Raw genomic sequence first — 16,805 nt, forward strand, 5'->3', positions numbered from 1 at the left:
AAAAACGAGCTGGAGCTACAGCAGCTGAGTCCGAAGTTAGATTGACAGGGGTATGGATTTTTGAGGCAACTCCCTGTTGTTAGTTGTAAGGTTGGTGAAGGTTGGCCTCTAGGAGTAGACAAAGAGTTAATCTGTTGTAGGTGAGAGTATATACAAATAAAAGAAAAGGAGATAATGATAATTTTTTCATCATTGAAAATAAAATATAAATATGAAATATAAGGTCAAAAGGTATACAATCCAATAAAAAGTAGTATTTATAATAAGCAAAATTGATTCTTCAATCGGATTAAATTATTGTTTCAGTGGTGAAAGTCTTTGTAAGCTAGTAATATTAAATAGAACATCAAAATCAAGGAATCTGATTAAACTTCTGTATATTTTACGGTATATTTTGAAAATGAAAAAGTTTATTTAGGTGTATTTTCAAGGCCCTGACAGTATATTTTATCGATAACTCCGCGGTCGCACGGAAAGTTTCCGTGCCTCTTCCCGCAAACGCGCCACATTAATTTATCAAAAACAACGACCTTTTAAACTTTCAACGTCTTTCAAAATGAGTTTGCCCTCAGATGCCGATTTTGATAAAAAGAATGGAGTTATTGACGCAGAGACGCCCCCGCACACAGAGCTGGCGGCCCTATATAAGCAGTAAGTGACCGCTAAATATAGCACTTAGTATAGATATGGTCCATATGTAACATGCACACGAGCTATACTAAGTATGTGCGCAGACTAATCTTTACATGTACTATAAATGGAAGTGTGATTACTTGTTTACAGGAGCTTCGCCTACTACACCTTCCGCGTGCGACTGCCATCGACTTTGGCCACAATTGCCGCATCGCTGGTCAAGGACAAAGACGAGCTTTTGGCCACATATGGTGCAGTGAGTAATTGCTGCATTCCCCATGGTCAATGGCAATGCCAATGCGTAACCTCGATTCCCTCCCATTGTTTAGGACGCAGGAGCGGATATTGAGCGAAATGCAGCGGCTGTCACGCAGCTGCGCGAGGACATTCTCAGCAACGGTCCCCTGTTGCCCTTTGAGGGCAAGGGTAAGTGATCATTTTCCATTTGTCGTACCGCAGCTAAAGTATTTCCTATTTAGATGCCGATGCGCAGATGTGGAACGCATTCCTAGAGAAGCTACCCAGGGAGAAGCGCAGCTACTTCACTGCCTGCTGGCTGTATTCCGAATGCTACATGTACCGCAAGATCGCTGCCATTTTCCAGGCCACACCGCGTCTGTCCGCCTTTGACTACTTCAGGGAGCAGAAGCAAACTGCGGCTAGGCTCAGTGTCGATGCCATGCTGGCCGTGGCAAAGGCCACACGCCACAACGAGAGAAACTCAGATACCTTCCGGCAGCTTATCAAACTCAATTTGTGGGGCAACCGATGCGATCTGTCCATCACGTCGGGCAAGCAGGTGAAACCCACTGGCAATGCCTTCGATCAGATCACAGATCTGGAATCCAAGCTGCTGATAGACGACACTGCCGCCATTTGGCAGGCAATCGACGGAGCCTCCGGGGATGGAATTGTCGATATAATCTTCGATAATGCCGGCTACGAAGTTTACACGGACCTCATTCTGGCCGAATACATTATTGACAAGGGACTGGCGGCGAAGGTGCGATTCAATGCCAAGGCCATTCCCTGGTTCATATCGGACGTGATGGCTCACGACTACCATTGGACACTCCAGTTCCTGGCAGACCACCCAGATGCTGTGCTTAGTGAGCTCGGCAAGAAGTGGCAGCGTTTCACAGCCGAAGGCAAGTTCGAGCTGTCCCCGCTCGAGCACTTCTGGACAAGTCCCTGCGAGTTCTACCGCATGCGCGAGGAGAAACCAGACCTCTATGCGCGACTACAGGAGGCGCAGCTGGTAATATTCAAAGGCGACCTCAACTATCGCAAGCTTCTGGGTGATTTCTCTTGGCCCAGCACGGAATCGTTTGACACCTGCCTGAGGGGTGAGTTATCCATACGAAAACGAAGCTCTCATCGTTAATTAATTTCTCTCTCTCTCTAAGGCTTTCGTCCCTCGAATCTGTGCACTCTGCGCACTGTCAAAGCTGACCTGATTTGCGGCCTGGGGCAGGGAGTCGCCGAGCAACTCTTTGCCAAGGACAAGGAATGGATGCTCACAGGGGAGTACGGCGTCATACAGTTTGCGAGCAAGTAAACCAAAGACTAGGATACAGAAAGGAATAGTTGAACTGTTGTAATCATAGAAATTAGCTAAATTATTGATGTACAGCTTTTGGCATTGTTATCGCTTCTTCCCACATCAGAGATTTCCCCCCCAAAGGGAATAGTTCAAAAATATACTCGTCGAAAACGGCACAGTTTGGAATCATAGCTTTGCCTGGCAGGAAGCCATCAAATTTTCCAGTTTTAGTCAAAATGTTGAGCGACAAAATGGATCAGTCCACTGAGATGACCAGCCAGACGGACATTGACTCTGTCGTCGTCCGCTCGGCCGCATTCAAACAGACAGAGGATCTCGCATTTAACGATCGGCACCTAATATATGACATAGCAACCAAGGCGCGCGAAGAGTTGTCTGGCCATTTCCAGCGTAGTTTCGCCTATTTCACGATTAAGCACCGCTCGCCCATGATGGTGGCGGAGATGGTTAGTTTCCTACACGACAACGAGCCGAAGATAATGGAGATCTTTGGGGCCTATGCGCACTTTGATCTGAAAAGGATTTCGTGGAGCCTGCAGCTGCTGCGCGATGAGATAAAGGAAAACCACGAGTTTAAGGTGTTCCAGGGCAAGGCCCCAGATTCAGAGGCCTGGAATCAGTTTATACGCAATCTAGATGAGGATAGGAATCGTTGGTTTTCCTCCGTCTGGCTACACGCCGAATGTTATTTGTATCGCCGCATTTGGGCCATTTTCCGGCGCTCAGATACGCTCTCCAGTTACGACTACTTTGCCCAGAAAAAGATTGATGCCACTACAAGTGTCGTCCAACTAATGTCAATCGTTATCACGGGCATGCGGGGAGTGCAGCGATCTCAGGAGAACTTCCAGCGCATGTTGAAGCTGGCTCTGTGGAGCAATCGCTGCGACCTGTCTATAAACAAAGAGGCTCCAAGTGAAGAGTTTCTGATGCTGATGGCTGACTACGAGTCTGATCTGCTGGTGGATGAGTCTGGGGATATCTGGCGAGTACTTACCGAAGCTTGGGACCCCGTCTATGTGGACATTGTGTGCGATAACGCTGGCTTCGAGCTCTTCACAGACCTCCTGCTGGCCGAGTACCTCATCGAAGCGGGTCTGGCTTGTCGAGTGCGATTCCATGTCAAGGCCATTCCTTGGTTCATCTCCGACGTCACCAAGCAGGACTTTCTCTGGATGCTGAACTTTCTTCGCCGACACGAGATTGCAGAAATAGCCTCATTCGGACGGCGACTGCGCCGCTTCATGCGGAATCGTTCGATCATCTTGTGCGAGACCTGCTACTTCTGGACCAGTCCCCACGACTACAGCCAGATGAAGAACCTCCTGCCCTGCCTGTACGTCTCTCTCAGCGAGGCAGCGCTTGTCATCTTCAAGGGGGACCTCAACTATCGCAAACTGCTTGGCGACATCAACTGGGAATATACATCGCCTCTGATCGACTGCCTGCGCGGCTTCCTTCCGACCAGTGTGTGTGCCTTGCGGGCCATCAAGTCGGACATCTACTGCGGCCTCCCCACCTGCATGGTGGAGTGGCTAACCGAGGAGGATCGCCACTGGATGAGGACAGGCAAGAAGGGCGTCATTCAAGTGGCCATCATGCACAGACTCTCGGGGGATGCACTGGTGGAAGATTTACAGTGTAAACACCACAGCAAAGAATGATGTCTCGTACTGGTATTATTTGATACAATACAGCAGCACATAATACGTATGCAGCTATTGTCGTTTTATTATTACTTTATGCCCTATGACCTAGTGGTAGGCGGTGTAAGTCGTTAAAATAAGTATTGCATTCCATATTATAGACTACGGCTAAGCATTACCAAGTAAGTATGAATGGTAGAAAAATATGTATGCTCTAAGGCCATATTTATAGCTATGTGTTGATGTTTAGATGTACTCCTGCTGTGTAGCAGTAGGGATTTAGCTACAGTCCCCTTATGCAGATGCACTGCGATTGCGATCGCACATCAAATTTCAAGTCTTATCAATTGCTGTTACAAGAAATAAAGATAAAATACAAAATAAAAACAAGAAACTTCTGTAGCTTTTGTTTAGGTTTGTGGTCAGATTAGGAACATCCTCCATGTCCTTGGGTTTTTTTGTTGTTCTGCTATTTTATATTAAATAGAATACGATACAAAAATGGATTTGTTTTCTGTTTTCCTTGTTCTCCGTCTGCTCGTTTGGAGGGGTGGCAGATGGCTAACCCCTGAGCTCTGATCGTTGCAGCTCAGAGGCCATTGTTCGGGTTGAGCTGCTGATATGGCGTCAGATCTTTGGTGATCGAGAAGAGGGCTCCGTCACGAACCATCTTGCATATGAGGGCACCCAGATTCTTGGCATCATCGATGCCAGAGTGTGCACGTCCCTCGAATGTCAGGTCCACATGGGACAGGGCATCGGCGAAGTTGCAGGGACGGTACTTGTACCATTCCCTGTATATGGCCCTAGCGTCTATCCACTGATTGAAGCAGGCTGGCTTGCGTATCCGCTTGCGTGTGCACTCCTTGGCCAGACAAATGCCAAAGTCCCAGTCTGTCCAGGTGACAAAGGCACAGTTTCCCAGTATATTGGATTTATTCACCTTTGGCAGCACCAGGTTGCGGACACGCAACTCGTTTCGCAGCCATTCGCAGAACTTATTGAGTGCCGTCTGCAGTGGCACACCCGCCTCCACTGTCTTCTGATGAATGCCCGTCAGCTCGGTGCAGTAATTGCTAAGGCGCGGCGACTCCAAGGGCATCACGTAAGTGTGAAACTCCGCCTCGACCTTGCCCGTTTTCAGGTTGACCAAAACGGCTGGGAACTCTGCGAGTCACAAGAAACGGATGATTATCTTATGTTTGCAATGCCCAATATGGAGACACTCACCAATTATCTCCGACTCTCTCCATTGTGGCGGGGATTGCTTCTCCCAGCAGGTGGCCTCAAAGTCGACCGAAATGGCATAGGTATAGGGTTGCATGGCCAACTGCTTGGATTTGCGCGACTTCTTTGGCTTGATGGGCACTGCGGTGGCGGTAGCTGTGTTGTCTGCCTCGTTCAGCGACTCCTCAGGATCGTTGGCAGGATCTGGGCGAGCTCCCTCCACGTATATGGTCTCAATCAGGCCCAATTGCCTGCAAAAACACAAGAAGTCAGTTTTAAGTTTGGTGTTTGTTTTGAGAATAGATCGTAAAGTGTTAATGACAGTTGAAATAACTACAGAACATGTTGTAAAAGATTCTCTAGCGGGAGACCCTAACCTCTTTTCAGGTCTGCTTGCCGTAGCAGACTATCATGGGCTTCTGCTCCCACAGCAGGCCGTTGGTTTCGCCCAGAGCTTTGGCTATCGCCTCCGGTTCGGGCAGGTCGATGAATGTAACAAAAGCCTGCCCCTTCATGCGGCCCTGCTGCATCACTTTGATCTCCAGGTTCTCTGGCGTCGTGTACTGCGAGTAAACTTCGCGCAGCTGCTCTTCGCCGATGTTCTTGTGGAGGTTTTTTATGTACAACTTGTTGCTGGGCTCCCCCTCTTTGTAGTTCTTGTAAACAGGCAGCGCTTCCAGGTCTTGTATGGACAAACGCTTCTCTGGCTTTGCCATCGCCGGCTTGAGCGTCTGCGGTAGTTTCAGCTCAATTTTGGCAGCCGTAAAAGCGGGAGGCAGAGCTTCCTGCTGGGCATTTGGGTGACTGGCCTGTCTGGCGGCTTGCTGCACTATTTGTCGCGCTCTCTTCAGATTCTTCTCCTTGGCAGCAGTGGATGTAGACGGTAGGAGACATTTCCGCTTGGCCCTTGGCTCTGTTTCGTCGCTCTCCAACTCGCTTTCACTCTCGCTGGGAATGACCTCCGTTTGGATACCGACACTATGGCGGTGGCTCTGTACGACTAGGCTGGAGGTGCGCTTTTTGAAAGGCGGCTCGAGATTCATGCGATTCATCAAGTGCAAAACCTGCTGATAGAAGCGCGTGTCAGCCTGCAGGGATTGGCCAATCGCGGCGAGAATCTCTGCGTTGATGGGGGGATAGCTATAGCGGAGATACGGCTGCGGCGGCTGCGTAAAGTCACACTGATTATTGCAGGCATATAGCCTTTGCACGTACTTGCTGATCTCCTGCTTGGCCGTCGTCGCGGATTCGGACGGTGGTGCCTTTGTCTGGGTGCTTTTGTTGCCACGGCTGCCGTCGTTGGCGGCACGCGGTCCAAACGGACTCACGCAGAGCGGCTTGTCCAGTATGTCACTTAACCCGTTTAGTTCTCCCAGCGCCTTTTGTGCTTCAGCGGCATCGGCGTATTCGATTACGGCCCGACGACCTCCGTAGGAGCTCAGGGAGCGAGGTATTATCAGCTTACACTCCCGTATCAGCTGCGCCAGCTCGTCCATGTCGCAGGGCAGCTTCTTTATCAACAATTTGCTCGTCTCCACACTCATTTTGGTAGAGAATTTTGATATTTATTTTTTGGAATGCAAAAAATGCGGCATGTGCGAATATGTTCCAGTGTGACCGCGGAATTATCGATCAAATATACCGACAGGCCCTCGGATAGGGTTGTCAAATATATATCAAAATATCAATACATCGATATTTTTTGAAAATAAAAATATATTTATATCGTGATATTTTTATTGACTAACTATCAATATATTCATATTTGTATGCGATATTTTTTGATATATTAAGTTCGGTAACTAACCACAGGATCTTAATAAATATGTAGGGTATATTGTATTTTTGCACACAAGTGGATGTATGTAACTCACAGACGGAAATGTTTCCGACGCCAATAAATATATATATTCTGTTCTTAGTAGTATTGATCGGCATCAATAGCCGAGTCTGTATAGCCATGTCTGTCTGTCCGTCTTGTTTCTCGGCTAGTACTCAGAGACTATAAGAGCTAGAACAACCGAATTTTGCTCGTAGACTGCTCTGATATCACATTGATACAAGTGTATGTACGAAGCGTCCACACGTCCCTCCTCGTTTGTGCGAGGATCTATCTATCTATATATATCTATATCTCAAAAGGATTATATATGTAAAGCGAAGACAATTTTTCAAAGTCAGGTTAAAAACACAGAAAAGTGGAATAAGTATTAAAGATGTTGTAAACATATGTAAGGTATCTGCTTTCTTTATGGGAGCTATTTATTTCCGATGCGCACGGAATTAAATTTAAGGAAATATAATCAAGCAAAAAAATATCAAATATATCGATATTTTTGCCGTGATATATTTTATATTATTTTGATATTTTGTCCAAGCAAAATATACCACCGATATATTTTTTAAATATTTGAATATTTACATATTTTTAAAATCGTTTTCCACAACTTTGATCTTCTGTTTAATATTACCAACTAGTTAGGACTCTCAGCTTTAAAACTGTAATTTTAATCCAATCATCATTCAATTCCCTACAAGATTGGCTGACTTTCATGCCTTATCTTTATTGGATTGACAGCAAAATAAGGTTAGAACTAAAAAGGTCAACCATCAAAAATAGCTTTAAAAGTTACGTGGAATGGAATGTTACCCTTGTCTACCCTATTTGCCATACTGAATAATAAACATTCATTTTAAATATTAACAATGTCTTTATCTTAGACTGACATGCAAAAGTTTGTTGAGATGGCTCAACACAGATTTATTTTTTCTTGCATTGATTGGTACCAGAGATTTAATAAGATTAGTCAATTCGAGGATATCCATCCCTCCAAGGGTACTAAATGTTGCTAACTCGGTGCCAAATGCTGGGGAACAATGCTGCTCGCTATTTGCCCCATGTTGCTGGCCCATACAAACTTTGTTGCCAACGGTAAAATACGTAGTAAGTGCGGATGGAATAAAGACTCATTGTTGCGATGGAAACTCCCATGTGCCCCAGGTCCAGGACAGCGCTGAAACTTTGTGCGAGGGCGGGCTAACATTGCAGCTGCTTTACATAGCACATAACAGCAGTCTGGGAGACTGCGCGCGCTTTTCAAATGCGTTCTGTAACGACGGACGCTTTGTTGTTTGGTCGATAAAATCAAATAACTACAAGTGCATTTTTGGTTGCATAAAGGAAATGTTTCCTTTTACTTCAACAAATTGCCTTTTATCTCAGATTGCAATCATAAGCGGATTCCTCCAGTCCTTGGATGGCCACCAGGCGCTATTCATATCAGTGGATATGGAGACTAGACAAATATACGAATCGCGTGCCTAACACTTGGGAGATAATCTTCAGAGCGCGTGCACTTTAAAATTAGATACATTATCTGGCTGGCGCTGCTATTTTGGATCATTACAACACGTTTTAAATTCCATTACAGCAGTTTTCCATTTGCCCAAATGGCTGTACAGCGCTGGTAGCCTCTAAAGTCAATGCACTTTTGGCGCACGCTGCGAGCGCACTTCTTAATCAAATTGAATTTCACATGGAAAAGGCCTGACGTGATCTGCTTTTTGATTTATGGAGCACACAAACAGACCCACACAACCATGGGGCGGGCGGTTATAAAAAGATCAGCACTCAAAAGCAGATTGCATAAAATTTGCAATGATTAAATGGACAACAACAGGCAACCAGATCCGACTGGGGCCACGACAGACTCTCACTTTCGCTTTCGTATTTACGAACATACATACGTCCCATATATGCGGAAGTCCACATTTTTACCCACAGACAAAATACAAAAACAAAATTTGGATGAATGAACTCTGTCCATCGACAGACTGCCTGTGCAGTCTGTGCCTCTGCTGGAGGGGCAGCCACTTTTGAATTCACTTTTACTTGCAGCACAAATTGAATCGACCGCGAGGCGGCTTTGCATTTTGCATTTATCATTCCAAGTGACTTTAATGGGTTAAGCTATATTTAGAAGATTGCCAGCCAAGTGGGTGGAAAATGGCAGTGGTGGGAGCACAAAAACAAAATGTTTTGGAAGGAAATGCGTGCAACGCAGGCCAACGATCAATATGGAAGCGAATTTAGAGCAGAGATAAGACATTTGGCTAGTTGGTATCCTGCTTAAACACTTACACTGAGAGCTGGAACTAGGCAATAAATTCCAGTCAGCGGACGGCAGGGCAGTCTGTTCTCTTCAATGCTACGTCTGTGGTCGACTGTTTCAAACTATTCGACTATTCGACTATTCGACTTGATTTATAGGGGAAAGCTTGCCCTGTTTTATTGTCTCCACACGGTACGAGTGGTACGAGTGTGAATGATTAATATCAAAGGAAATTCTTAGGAGTCAGCCAGCAGCGTCAACAGGTTTCTTGACAACTGTGCTCGCCCCCACTTTTTCTCGGTATTATCGGACCGATGACGATGACAAGCCCCTTTTTGCACATTTGCCTTCCACTTAACTACTTCTCTCTTCACTCCTCCTCCACCTCCTTCGCCCGCCACTAATTGGACAACTGAAACATCTGAGTAATGTGTGATTTAGATTCCAGCAAACAATGGGGCAAAAAGGTTCAGCTGGCATTCAAAACTAGCGAAAACCACTTCAATGAACTACACTACATTTTGCGGGACATACACGGGAGCACACGGGAGTATAATGGCTGGCAGAGTCATGATTTGTTCAGCAAATGTGAAGCGTGCTCGCGCACAATGGAGCTGAGCTGGTAGCAAAAAAAAACAAAAGCTATAAATAGCAAGGGGGTTTCCAGCTAATTACCGCTGAATAACTCAAGTTCAAGTCAAATGGGAAGAGCTCAAACCACCAAACGTAGACAGATCAAAGTGCGGAATGCAAAGACAATCATCACGTGCAGTAGTAACTGCAAGTATCCAAGCCAACTGACTCCCCTTGGTCATGATAATTGCCACTTGCCACAGATATATTTATTTATGGATGATTACAGTCAAGGTCCTGGCATGCATGATGCACGGGGGAGTGGGCGCTCGGACTTATAGCAATTGATAGAAATTAGTGGAATTCTAGACGGAACTGGCGGCGAGGTGGATGTAAATGAGAGAAATTATATATATTTATTGCGCATATGCCGCGTGCCGCGTGCCGCGCCGCGCGTGCATACTATTTTACTGGGAAAGGTCGAAAAATAGTATATGACGAAGACCTTCTCGCTCCACTTGCTCCCTTCGCTGCTCTGACCTGTGCCTGTGCCTGTGCCTGTGCTTTCCCCCTGACACTCGACTCGTGGTAGAATTGCATTCATTTGTATGAGAAAAACCCTTCACTTCACTTCATTTCATTTCATTTCATTCAGTTCTTGTGTGCGCTGTGGAATCGTATATAGTAGGTATAAATACATATACGAATGTATGTATGGTATACGGTTGGTATGGGTTCGTGCTATTCGTTCACCTAGATGTATTTGTATACTGTATCTGTGAGTTTTGTGTACGCCATGCTCTTGACTTTGGATAAGTTTGGTGAAAACTGCTTTCAGCCGGATTTCCCGCAGTCTCTAACCATCAGAAAACCAGACATTGAATTGCGCAAAACGTTCATTGGGCAACATTCTGTGGCGGCGACTTTGTTTACCTTCAAAATACTCTACAATCGATCCATAAGTTACTTAAATACTACGATGTTTAGATGGTATTTTTGGCTACTGGCATAGAGCGTATGAATTCTTCGCTGTGGCTTCTGTTTGTCCACCCATTCAATTTTTCTGTTTGATCTTTAATTTGTGCGCAGCAGTAAATTAACTGCTCTGATATCATTGTTGAAATGAATAACCCATAAAATGAGCAACAATCATAGATTTGTTTGATTTCAACAAGAAGCTGTTTCCAATTGCTGATTCTATGAGGCAACAGAGGAAGTTCTCATGGATTTATTTATCATCTATTATTAGCTATCGCTGTTATGAGGAACAATTGCAAATAATTCCTCTATTTAATATGCATGTGTGTCTCGGGTCTGACATTATCTGGAATTATTTTTAATCAGTTTCTGACGACGGGTTTCCCTACTACGAAAACTACTCAAACCATTTGAGAACTGTGCTGGTTGTCCATCCGTGAGAGCCTGAACTGTATTTCGAGTATTTCCAAGTGTAGTACTTACAGTGTTTACATCTGACGCTGACGTTGTGGGGGTCTAGGGGTGTGTGTTGGGCTGGTTTGTTTGTTTGTTATTCAAACTGGTTTGCACGAGATACAATATTCCGAATAGGGGAGGGAGAACCAACGCCACTGTGACATGTTAGAGGATTGCGCAATCCGCTATCGCCTGTGTGTCGGCTGTGTACTCACGAGTGCAGGGCCAAGACTTCCCATTGATCGATCAAATGCATTGCGGACTTCGTCACAAAAGAGAAGGAGAAGGAGAAGCAGCAGGTCGAAAGAACTCTGTGGTGGCAGCGGTATTTTATCGATGGATCAGCGATCAGTAGGACTGCGACTTATCTCTGACTCGAGTGACAAATCAAAACTGGCCATAAAATGTATGATTATGAAGCACCAAATATTACCTGATTGAAAGCTTTTGGAATTTTGTTGTTTTGTGTTCACAAAGTATAACAGATAAAATAACAAAAACAACATTATAAGGTGGAACAACAAAAGAAAAGAGATTCCATTTATAGAAATACTACTACGCATTTCAATTAATAAAATAGTCATAATTAAATTAAAGCCACAGCCACAGACACAGGCACAGGCACAAGCCCAGGCTACTGCACGAGTCGTATAACAATAAGACCTTCCATATGTCTTCCATACGATTACCCATACAGAGCAATGTCATAAGTGAGTATATAAGATTATAGCAGTGGTGCTATTTATACAGTAACTCGAGACCATGCCGCCATATAGATTACAAGCTTTATCAATCCTAGCAGCAGCAGAAGCAGCATCCTATGACGTTTTACTCTTATTTGCCTTTCGCAAAGTTTCATTGTAAGATTATTCGTGTGTGGCTCTTGTACATAAAAAAGTTTCCATTCCATTCCTCAGTCTATAGCTGTGTTCTTATTGTATACTATATATTATATTATTATGCATATGGCATGTGCAAGCATCAACCAGCAGCAGCAGGTCAGTCGAGGACATATTGGGGCCAACCAGTCAGTCAGCCAGCTGCAGATACAGATATAGATATCTATGTATGTATGTACACGTCTTTTGTAGATACAATTCGCCGGTCCGACTGCCTGCCACTGCACTTTTACAGCTTCCAATGCAATGCTCCGTGCCTGTGCCTCTGCCTGTGCCTGCCCTGAAAATGTCATCTGTCACTGTTTAGAGAAGCTGCACTTCAGAGTTGAGACTGGAGAAGAGCATTCGCTTTCAGCTCCAATTGCACTCAATTACGAGTGCGGGCCTAGAAGTTACTATTTTTGGACTGAGCAGACATTAAATACAGCCCTTGATTGCTACTGTCAGGGGAGGTTGAATGAGTCAATCAGGGAAAGGAGCAGCAGCCAAAGAGTGGGGCTTTGGGCCAATTCCAAGATGTAAAAAAGTCAGCTTTAATAAAATGTGAATCGCCAGCCATATAAACCGCCTTGAACCAGCTCTAACCCAATTCGCAATCAAATGACTTGAGACATTTATTTTCCTTTTAATTCATGCTTCTGTAATCTGAATGTGTGTACACAATCTTTACAGTGTGTGCTGGCTACAGAAGATAAATTGATCTCCCAAAGAGGAGTACTTTTACATGCAGAGGAAATGAAGCTCTCTGAAACTCTCTGAGAGCTCTCTCCCTGATGAATTGGAACATCAAGTTTCCTACCAAGGAAGCTTTCACTGTACTTAGCATGTACTTCTATGTGGCGTTAACGTTTTGGAGCACGAGGGCAATCATTCAGCAGGCCAATCAACTGATCAGAGACTTAACGCCTTTACGGCGGTGTTTGTTTACTTTGTGCGGTGCGCGGCGGGGAATGGGGCGTGCAGTGTGCCTTTAAGAAACATAAATATCAGCCAGAATCAATGATGAATGAATAATCGCCCAGACCGCCCACAGCTACCTGCAGTCGCATTTGTTATTGTAAGGAGTATCAACAAGTAATATTATCTAATATTAAACAATCGCAACGAGTTGGAGCAATCATAATAATCGTAGTATCGCAATTAGGGGGAGTATTTGTAGCAAACAATCGGACTACGCTTCAGGGCCGCGTGAGTGCATTGACCAAATGGACAACAATAACATCAACAACTAGAGGGGGGGGGGAACAAATATTTAAGCAAAAGTTATTACATGCTTTAAGTAATTGTTTGACTAAGGAGCAACAGCAACAGAGAACTGAAAGCCAGGGGCGCACTCACACCCAAAAAGGAATTAAAAACGAACCGAAATGTATCAATATATGTATTTCAGAGAGATTAATAATAATGTTATTCGGAGAGCGCTGTTTACACCCCTCATAGATATCGCTACGCTCCTGGCTAATGGAGTACCCGCACGTAATTATGGCCCGCCGTTAAGTGGATACGCAAAGAGAGTCGGAGAAGACGCTTTTAACGGTGCAATTTCGAATTTCGAAGCCGGTTTCAGCTTCTACGCGTGCAAACATATATCAACGATAAATACATTTTCATACATCCATATGTATGTACAGACATACCACCATACATATGTAATATTCTATTATATATGGGCATATATTTAAGAACTCACCTTGCCAGTTTTATCAAGGCCATCTTTGTTGTCGATTGGAATTGAATTCTTCTCTTAGAAAAAATGTATAAATTATTTCTATCAAAAATTCGTATTTTTTGTTGCTTTTTTTTGGCAGTGCAGCAAGTAACAGTAACTAGGCAGGAGGCTTAGAGGAGAGCGGGAGTAGCGGAGACGGCTGCGGAGAGCGCAATTTCTTTTGTTGTCTGCTCCGGCACACGAACACAGTCACAAAACACAAAACACACAGGCAGGATGACAGGCAAAACACAATAACACACACACACGTGAAAGCACAGGAACAGTTAGAAAGAGAGCGCGAGACACCGCAGAAAAAAAAAAACAACAAAAGCCGGAGCAATTCGCTTTTTCGATATTTGGTTTGTGTTGTTGTTAATTATTAAACGCGTTTGTTTACATTTTTGACTGTCACTCGGCTTAAATACTGCTGCCCAAGAAAACGTTCAACGAAAGAGCATCGAAGTAAGTGCAGTTTACCTGCATTGCAAGCATTCGCTTTCTTTTTCAATTTCGCAAGCTGCGCCAATAAAATGTCCATTCGATTAAAAATATATTAACTTTAAGCGAATCTTGTTGTTTTTAATTTGTTTATCACGCGCGCCGCAACCGCTCAATTCAAAAGTTAAAGAATTTTTGAGAATTTGAGATGTTGGCTGAAAGAAGAAGAGAAAGATTAATTCACAGGCAAGTGCAAGTCACAGTTAAGGTCAATATTCACGAGATTGTATTTCACAAAAATTAAAAACCTAAAGTTAAATGGCGAATTAGTACGTTTTCTGAATGAATGGCAATCAGAACAAGATTTTACACAATTTAAAGCCTTTTCGAATTTATTACGAGCAAGCTGACTCATTTTTGCGTTCAGCTTCGAGACACAACTGTGTGGCAACACATTTACTTAACCCAATTTGACAGTCTGGCAGCTCAGCTTTGCCGCCAAACTTTCGTTTGGAAATTAATTCAAAATTTTGTCACTTGCCAACAATTCTTTTATAGAAAAACCACTCACTTTGATTATATGTTTTGTAAAATTTAATAGAATAAACATTAAGTAAAACAAAATTGCATTGGACAATATGTGGGAGCAGCTGGAGAAATATCGCAATAACTTTTTGCAGCTCGAAATCAAAGATGTACTCAAGCCCGGCTCCATAAACCTCCTGCAGAATACGGGTAAGTTGGCGATTGAGTGTATTTTGCAGCTCTATAGATACGCAAATACCACCGCAGAATGGAAAGAGGCCACGGAAAGGCGGGACAAGTGCAAGTCCCATCCACATGGCTGCCCCGCCCGCTCCACGTACTTTGAGGATCGTGCACAGCTGGCCTACGGGTGGTTTGCCCTACCCAAATTGATGAAGGAAATGGACAGTGATGTGTGCCTGACCCACTGGCAGGCTATTGTTTCGTTGACAGAGTTTCTGCTAAATCCGTTGAATGCTCAAAGAGCCATCACTGAAATAGACATTGTGAGAAAGTGAGTGTTGCGGGAGGGAGGCTCCTCCTGGGGGGCCGATGGTTGATCTGAACGTTGGTACGTTTGCTCCTTACGTTCCGACAGGGTGAAGAATGCCTTTATGAGGATGAGATTGCAGATCCACAGAGAGGAGTACCGTGAGGTGGAAACATATCTAAAGATTTTCAGTGAGTAAATGCAGTGGGGTTATGGCATTAAATACTCTCCACTTCCTCAGACATTTTGTCCCGCAATTTGAATGGCGCCGAGAATATTGCTAATCGGAAATGCCTGAGAATTGAGTTCTACAAAATAATAGAGAATCGCGTGCCACTCCAAGCAGACTTGGCCGCTGAAATCCTGCGCAATTTGACGGGCAAACCGAAGGGTAAGCAATCTACAGTAAACCCTAATTGTTGAGTTGCTAAAGGCACTATTTTTTCACCAGTGTTGGGCATCGTGATGCGGGATCCCGATAGCTTAAGCTCAGCGGCTGGGCTATTTATGCGGGACCCCTGCCTGCCCATATATCCGCGGCATCTCTGGCACCATCTTTGCCACATGCTGGAGCTGAATCCCGAGCGCGGCATCGAGCTCGGTTTGTTTGAGTTTCTGCACTCGCGGATCCTGAATCGGCTGCCGTTCTTCTGGTGCATGGCCACCAAAGCCTTCGCGCTGCTCCTCCGCTGTCCGGAGGGCCAGCGCCGCTTCGACGCTGTCGATGGGGTGAAGCTGCTGTTCGAAGTGTTCCAGGACAAAGGGAAGAAACCCCACCAATTGCTGCCCCGCCAGAAGGTGATGAGCTGGGAGTTTGTGGTCCTGGCCCTGCTTAACGGCCTCCACAGCAAGCGCGCCCTCTGGCGTAGCCGAGAGTTCACCCTGCTGACCTGCCATGTGGGTCGCCTGATGTCCACCGAGACCAATCCCCGCCTGCAGCTGTACTGCCTGAAGACGCTGCGTCAGCTGGCCGTGATGCCGTGCATCAAGCGCTACGTCATCGGCAACTGGCTGGAGGATGTGCGCAAGCTCTTCTGCCTGAATGCGGATGCGGAGTGTGCCCGGGACGCTTTGCTTGACTTTCTGCGTCGCGATCTAGCCGATAGCACTTAAAACCAGTTCTCACTCGTCCGCCTAACACACGTACAGCATTTATTTTAGGTTTCGTTCAGTTAGTTGAAATTCCACTGCATGCGGGTACGAAACATCGCAGCAGAATTTGCACACTGCAACATTTCCCCGCTCGGGGAGACCCGTTAGATACATTTTAACCGTTTCGAATTACCCCTCAATGTCCCAAAACGGTTCACAGAGAGAACACAACAGAGAGCACGGCGAGAGAGAGAGAGTTTAACTTTCCGGTTATTGTCAGCTGTTTTCCCCATCAAGCGGGTAAATCGAAACTTTTCCCTACTGCAACACAGCTGAATACTCGAATTGAAAATTGAATAATAATTGCTGTACAGGCACAGAGTTGTTCCTTGACCCTGTCCACCCATTGATGACATCTTGCTGCAGTTTGCGTGTACTTAATAAATGCAAAAACTAAGTAA

The 16,805-nt window shown here is 45.0% G+C and overlaps 4 protein-coding genes across 5 annotated transcripts; 3 read left to right on the forward strand and 1 right to left on the reverse strand.

The window, feature by feature from the left end:
- The first annotated feature begins 468 nt into the window (after positions 1 to 468).
- On the forward strand, positions 469 to 2,362 carry LOC117579854 (damage-control phosphatase ARMT1). Its single transcript, XM_034265965.1, has 5 exons — positions 469 to 651; positions 784 to 889; positions 963 to 1,059; positions 1,113 to 1,979; positions 2,040 to 2,362. The coding sequence occupies exons 1-5, from the start codon at positions 557 to 559 to the stop codon at positions 2,189 to 2,191; spliced, it is 1,317 nt and encodes a 438-aa protein (XP_034121856.1). The 5' UTR covers positions 469 to 556; the 3' UTR covers positions 2,192 to 2,362.
- Positions 2,363 to 2,391: 29 nt separating this feature from the next.
- On the forward strand, positions 2,392 to 3,914 carry LOC117579848 (damage-control phosphatase ARMT1). Its single transcript, XM_034265951.1, has one exon. The coding sequence runs from the start codon at positions 2,413 to 2,415 to the stop codon at positions 3,859 to 3,861; it is 1,449 nt and encodes a 482-aa protein (XP_034121842.1). The 5' UTR covers positions 2,392 to 2,412; the 3' UTR covers positions 3,862 to 3,914.
- Positions 3,909 to 14,438, reverse strand: LOC117579861 (ERI1 exoribonuclease 2). 2 transcript variants are annotated; one of them, XM_034265985.1, is made up of 3 exons: positions 13,779 to 14,438; positions 5,074 to 5,321; positions 3,909 to 5,010 (listed from the first exon to the last, which is right to left on the reverse strand). In XM_034265985.1, exons 1-3 carry the CDS (start codon positions 13,799 to 13,801, stop codon positions 4,433 to 4,435), a joined length of 849 nt encoding a protein of 282 aa, XP_034121876.1. In that variant the 5' UTR covers positions 13,802 to 14,438; the 3' UTR covers positions 3,909 to 4,432. The 2 variants fall into 2 exon arrangements, with proteins under 2 accessions (XP_034121876.1, XP_034121868.1); XM_034265977.1 differs by lacking the exon at positions 13,779 to 14,438 and adding an exon at positions 6,286 to 6,659.
- A 437-nt stretch (positions 14,439 to 14,875) lies between these two features.
- LOC117592039 lies at positions 14,876 to 16,805 on the forward strand. The gene is made up of 5 exons (XM_034285510.1): positions 14,876 to 14,972; positions 15,030 to 15,276; positions 15,361 to 15,443; positions 15,494 to 15,643; positions 15,704 to 16,805. Exons 1-5 carry the CDS (start codon positions 14,876 to 14,878, stop codon positions 16,363 to 16,365), a joined length of 1,239 nt encoding a protein of 412 aa, XP_034141401.1. The 3' UTR covers positions 16,366 to 16,805.

The sequence above is a fragment of the Drosophila guanche genome, unplaced genomic scaffold (assembly GCF_900245975.1).
Source record: "Drosophila guanche unplaced genomic scaffold, DGUA_6, whole genome shotgun sequence".
Classification (NCBI taxonomy): Eukaryota; Metazoa; Arthropoda; class Insecta; order Diptera; family Drosophilidae; genus Drosophila; species Drosophila guanche.

Excerpts from the sequence above, each read along its gene's own strand:
- LOC117579861 (XM_034265977.1), bottom strand. The coding sequence starts at position 6,614 with ATGAGTGTGGAGACGAGCAAATTGTTGATAAAGAAGCTGCCCTGCGAC. Across the intron at positions 5,322-6,285 it reads GCCAAGCAGGAGATCAGCAA|GCAATTGGGCCTGATTGAGA; the intron begins GTACGTGCAAAG and ends GTGTTTTTGCAG. Across the intron at positions 5,011-5,073 it reads GAGAGAGTCGGAGATAATTG|AGTTCCCAGCCGTTTTGGTC; the intron begins GTGAGTGTCTCC and ends TGTGACTCGCAG.
- LOC117579848 (XM_034265951.1), top strand. The coding sequence starts at position 2,413 with ATGTTGAGCGACAAAATGGATCAGTCCACTGAGATGACCAGCCAGACG.
- LOC117592039 (XM_034285510.1), top strand. The coding sequence starts at position 14,876 with ATGTGGGAGCAGCTGGAGAAATATCGCAATAACTTTTTGCAGCTCGAA. Across the intron at positions 15,444-15,493 it reads AACATATCTAAAGATTTTCA|ACATTTTGTCCCGCAATTTG; the intron begins GTGAGTAAATGC and ends CCACTTCCTCAG. Across the intron at positions 15,644-15,703 it reads TTTGACGGGCAAACCGAAGG|TGTTGGGCATCGTGATGCGG; the intron begins GTAAGCAATCTA and ends TTTTTTCACCAG.
- LOC117579854 (XM_034265965.1), top strand. The coding sequence starts at position 557 with ATGAGTTTGCCCTCAGATGCCGATTTTGATAAAAAGAATGGAGTTATT. Across the intron at positions 652-783 it reads CTGGCGGCCCTATATAAGCA|GAGCTTCGCCTACTACACCT; the intron begins GTAAGTGACCGC and ends ACTTGTTTACAG. Across the intron at positions 890-962 it reads TTTTGGCCACATATGGTGCA|GACGCAGGAGCGGATATTGA; the intron begins GTGAGTAATTGC and ends CCCATTGTTTAG.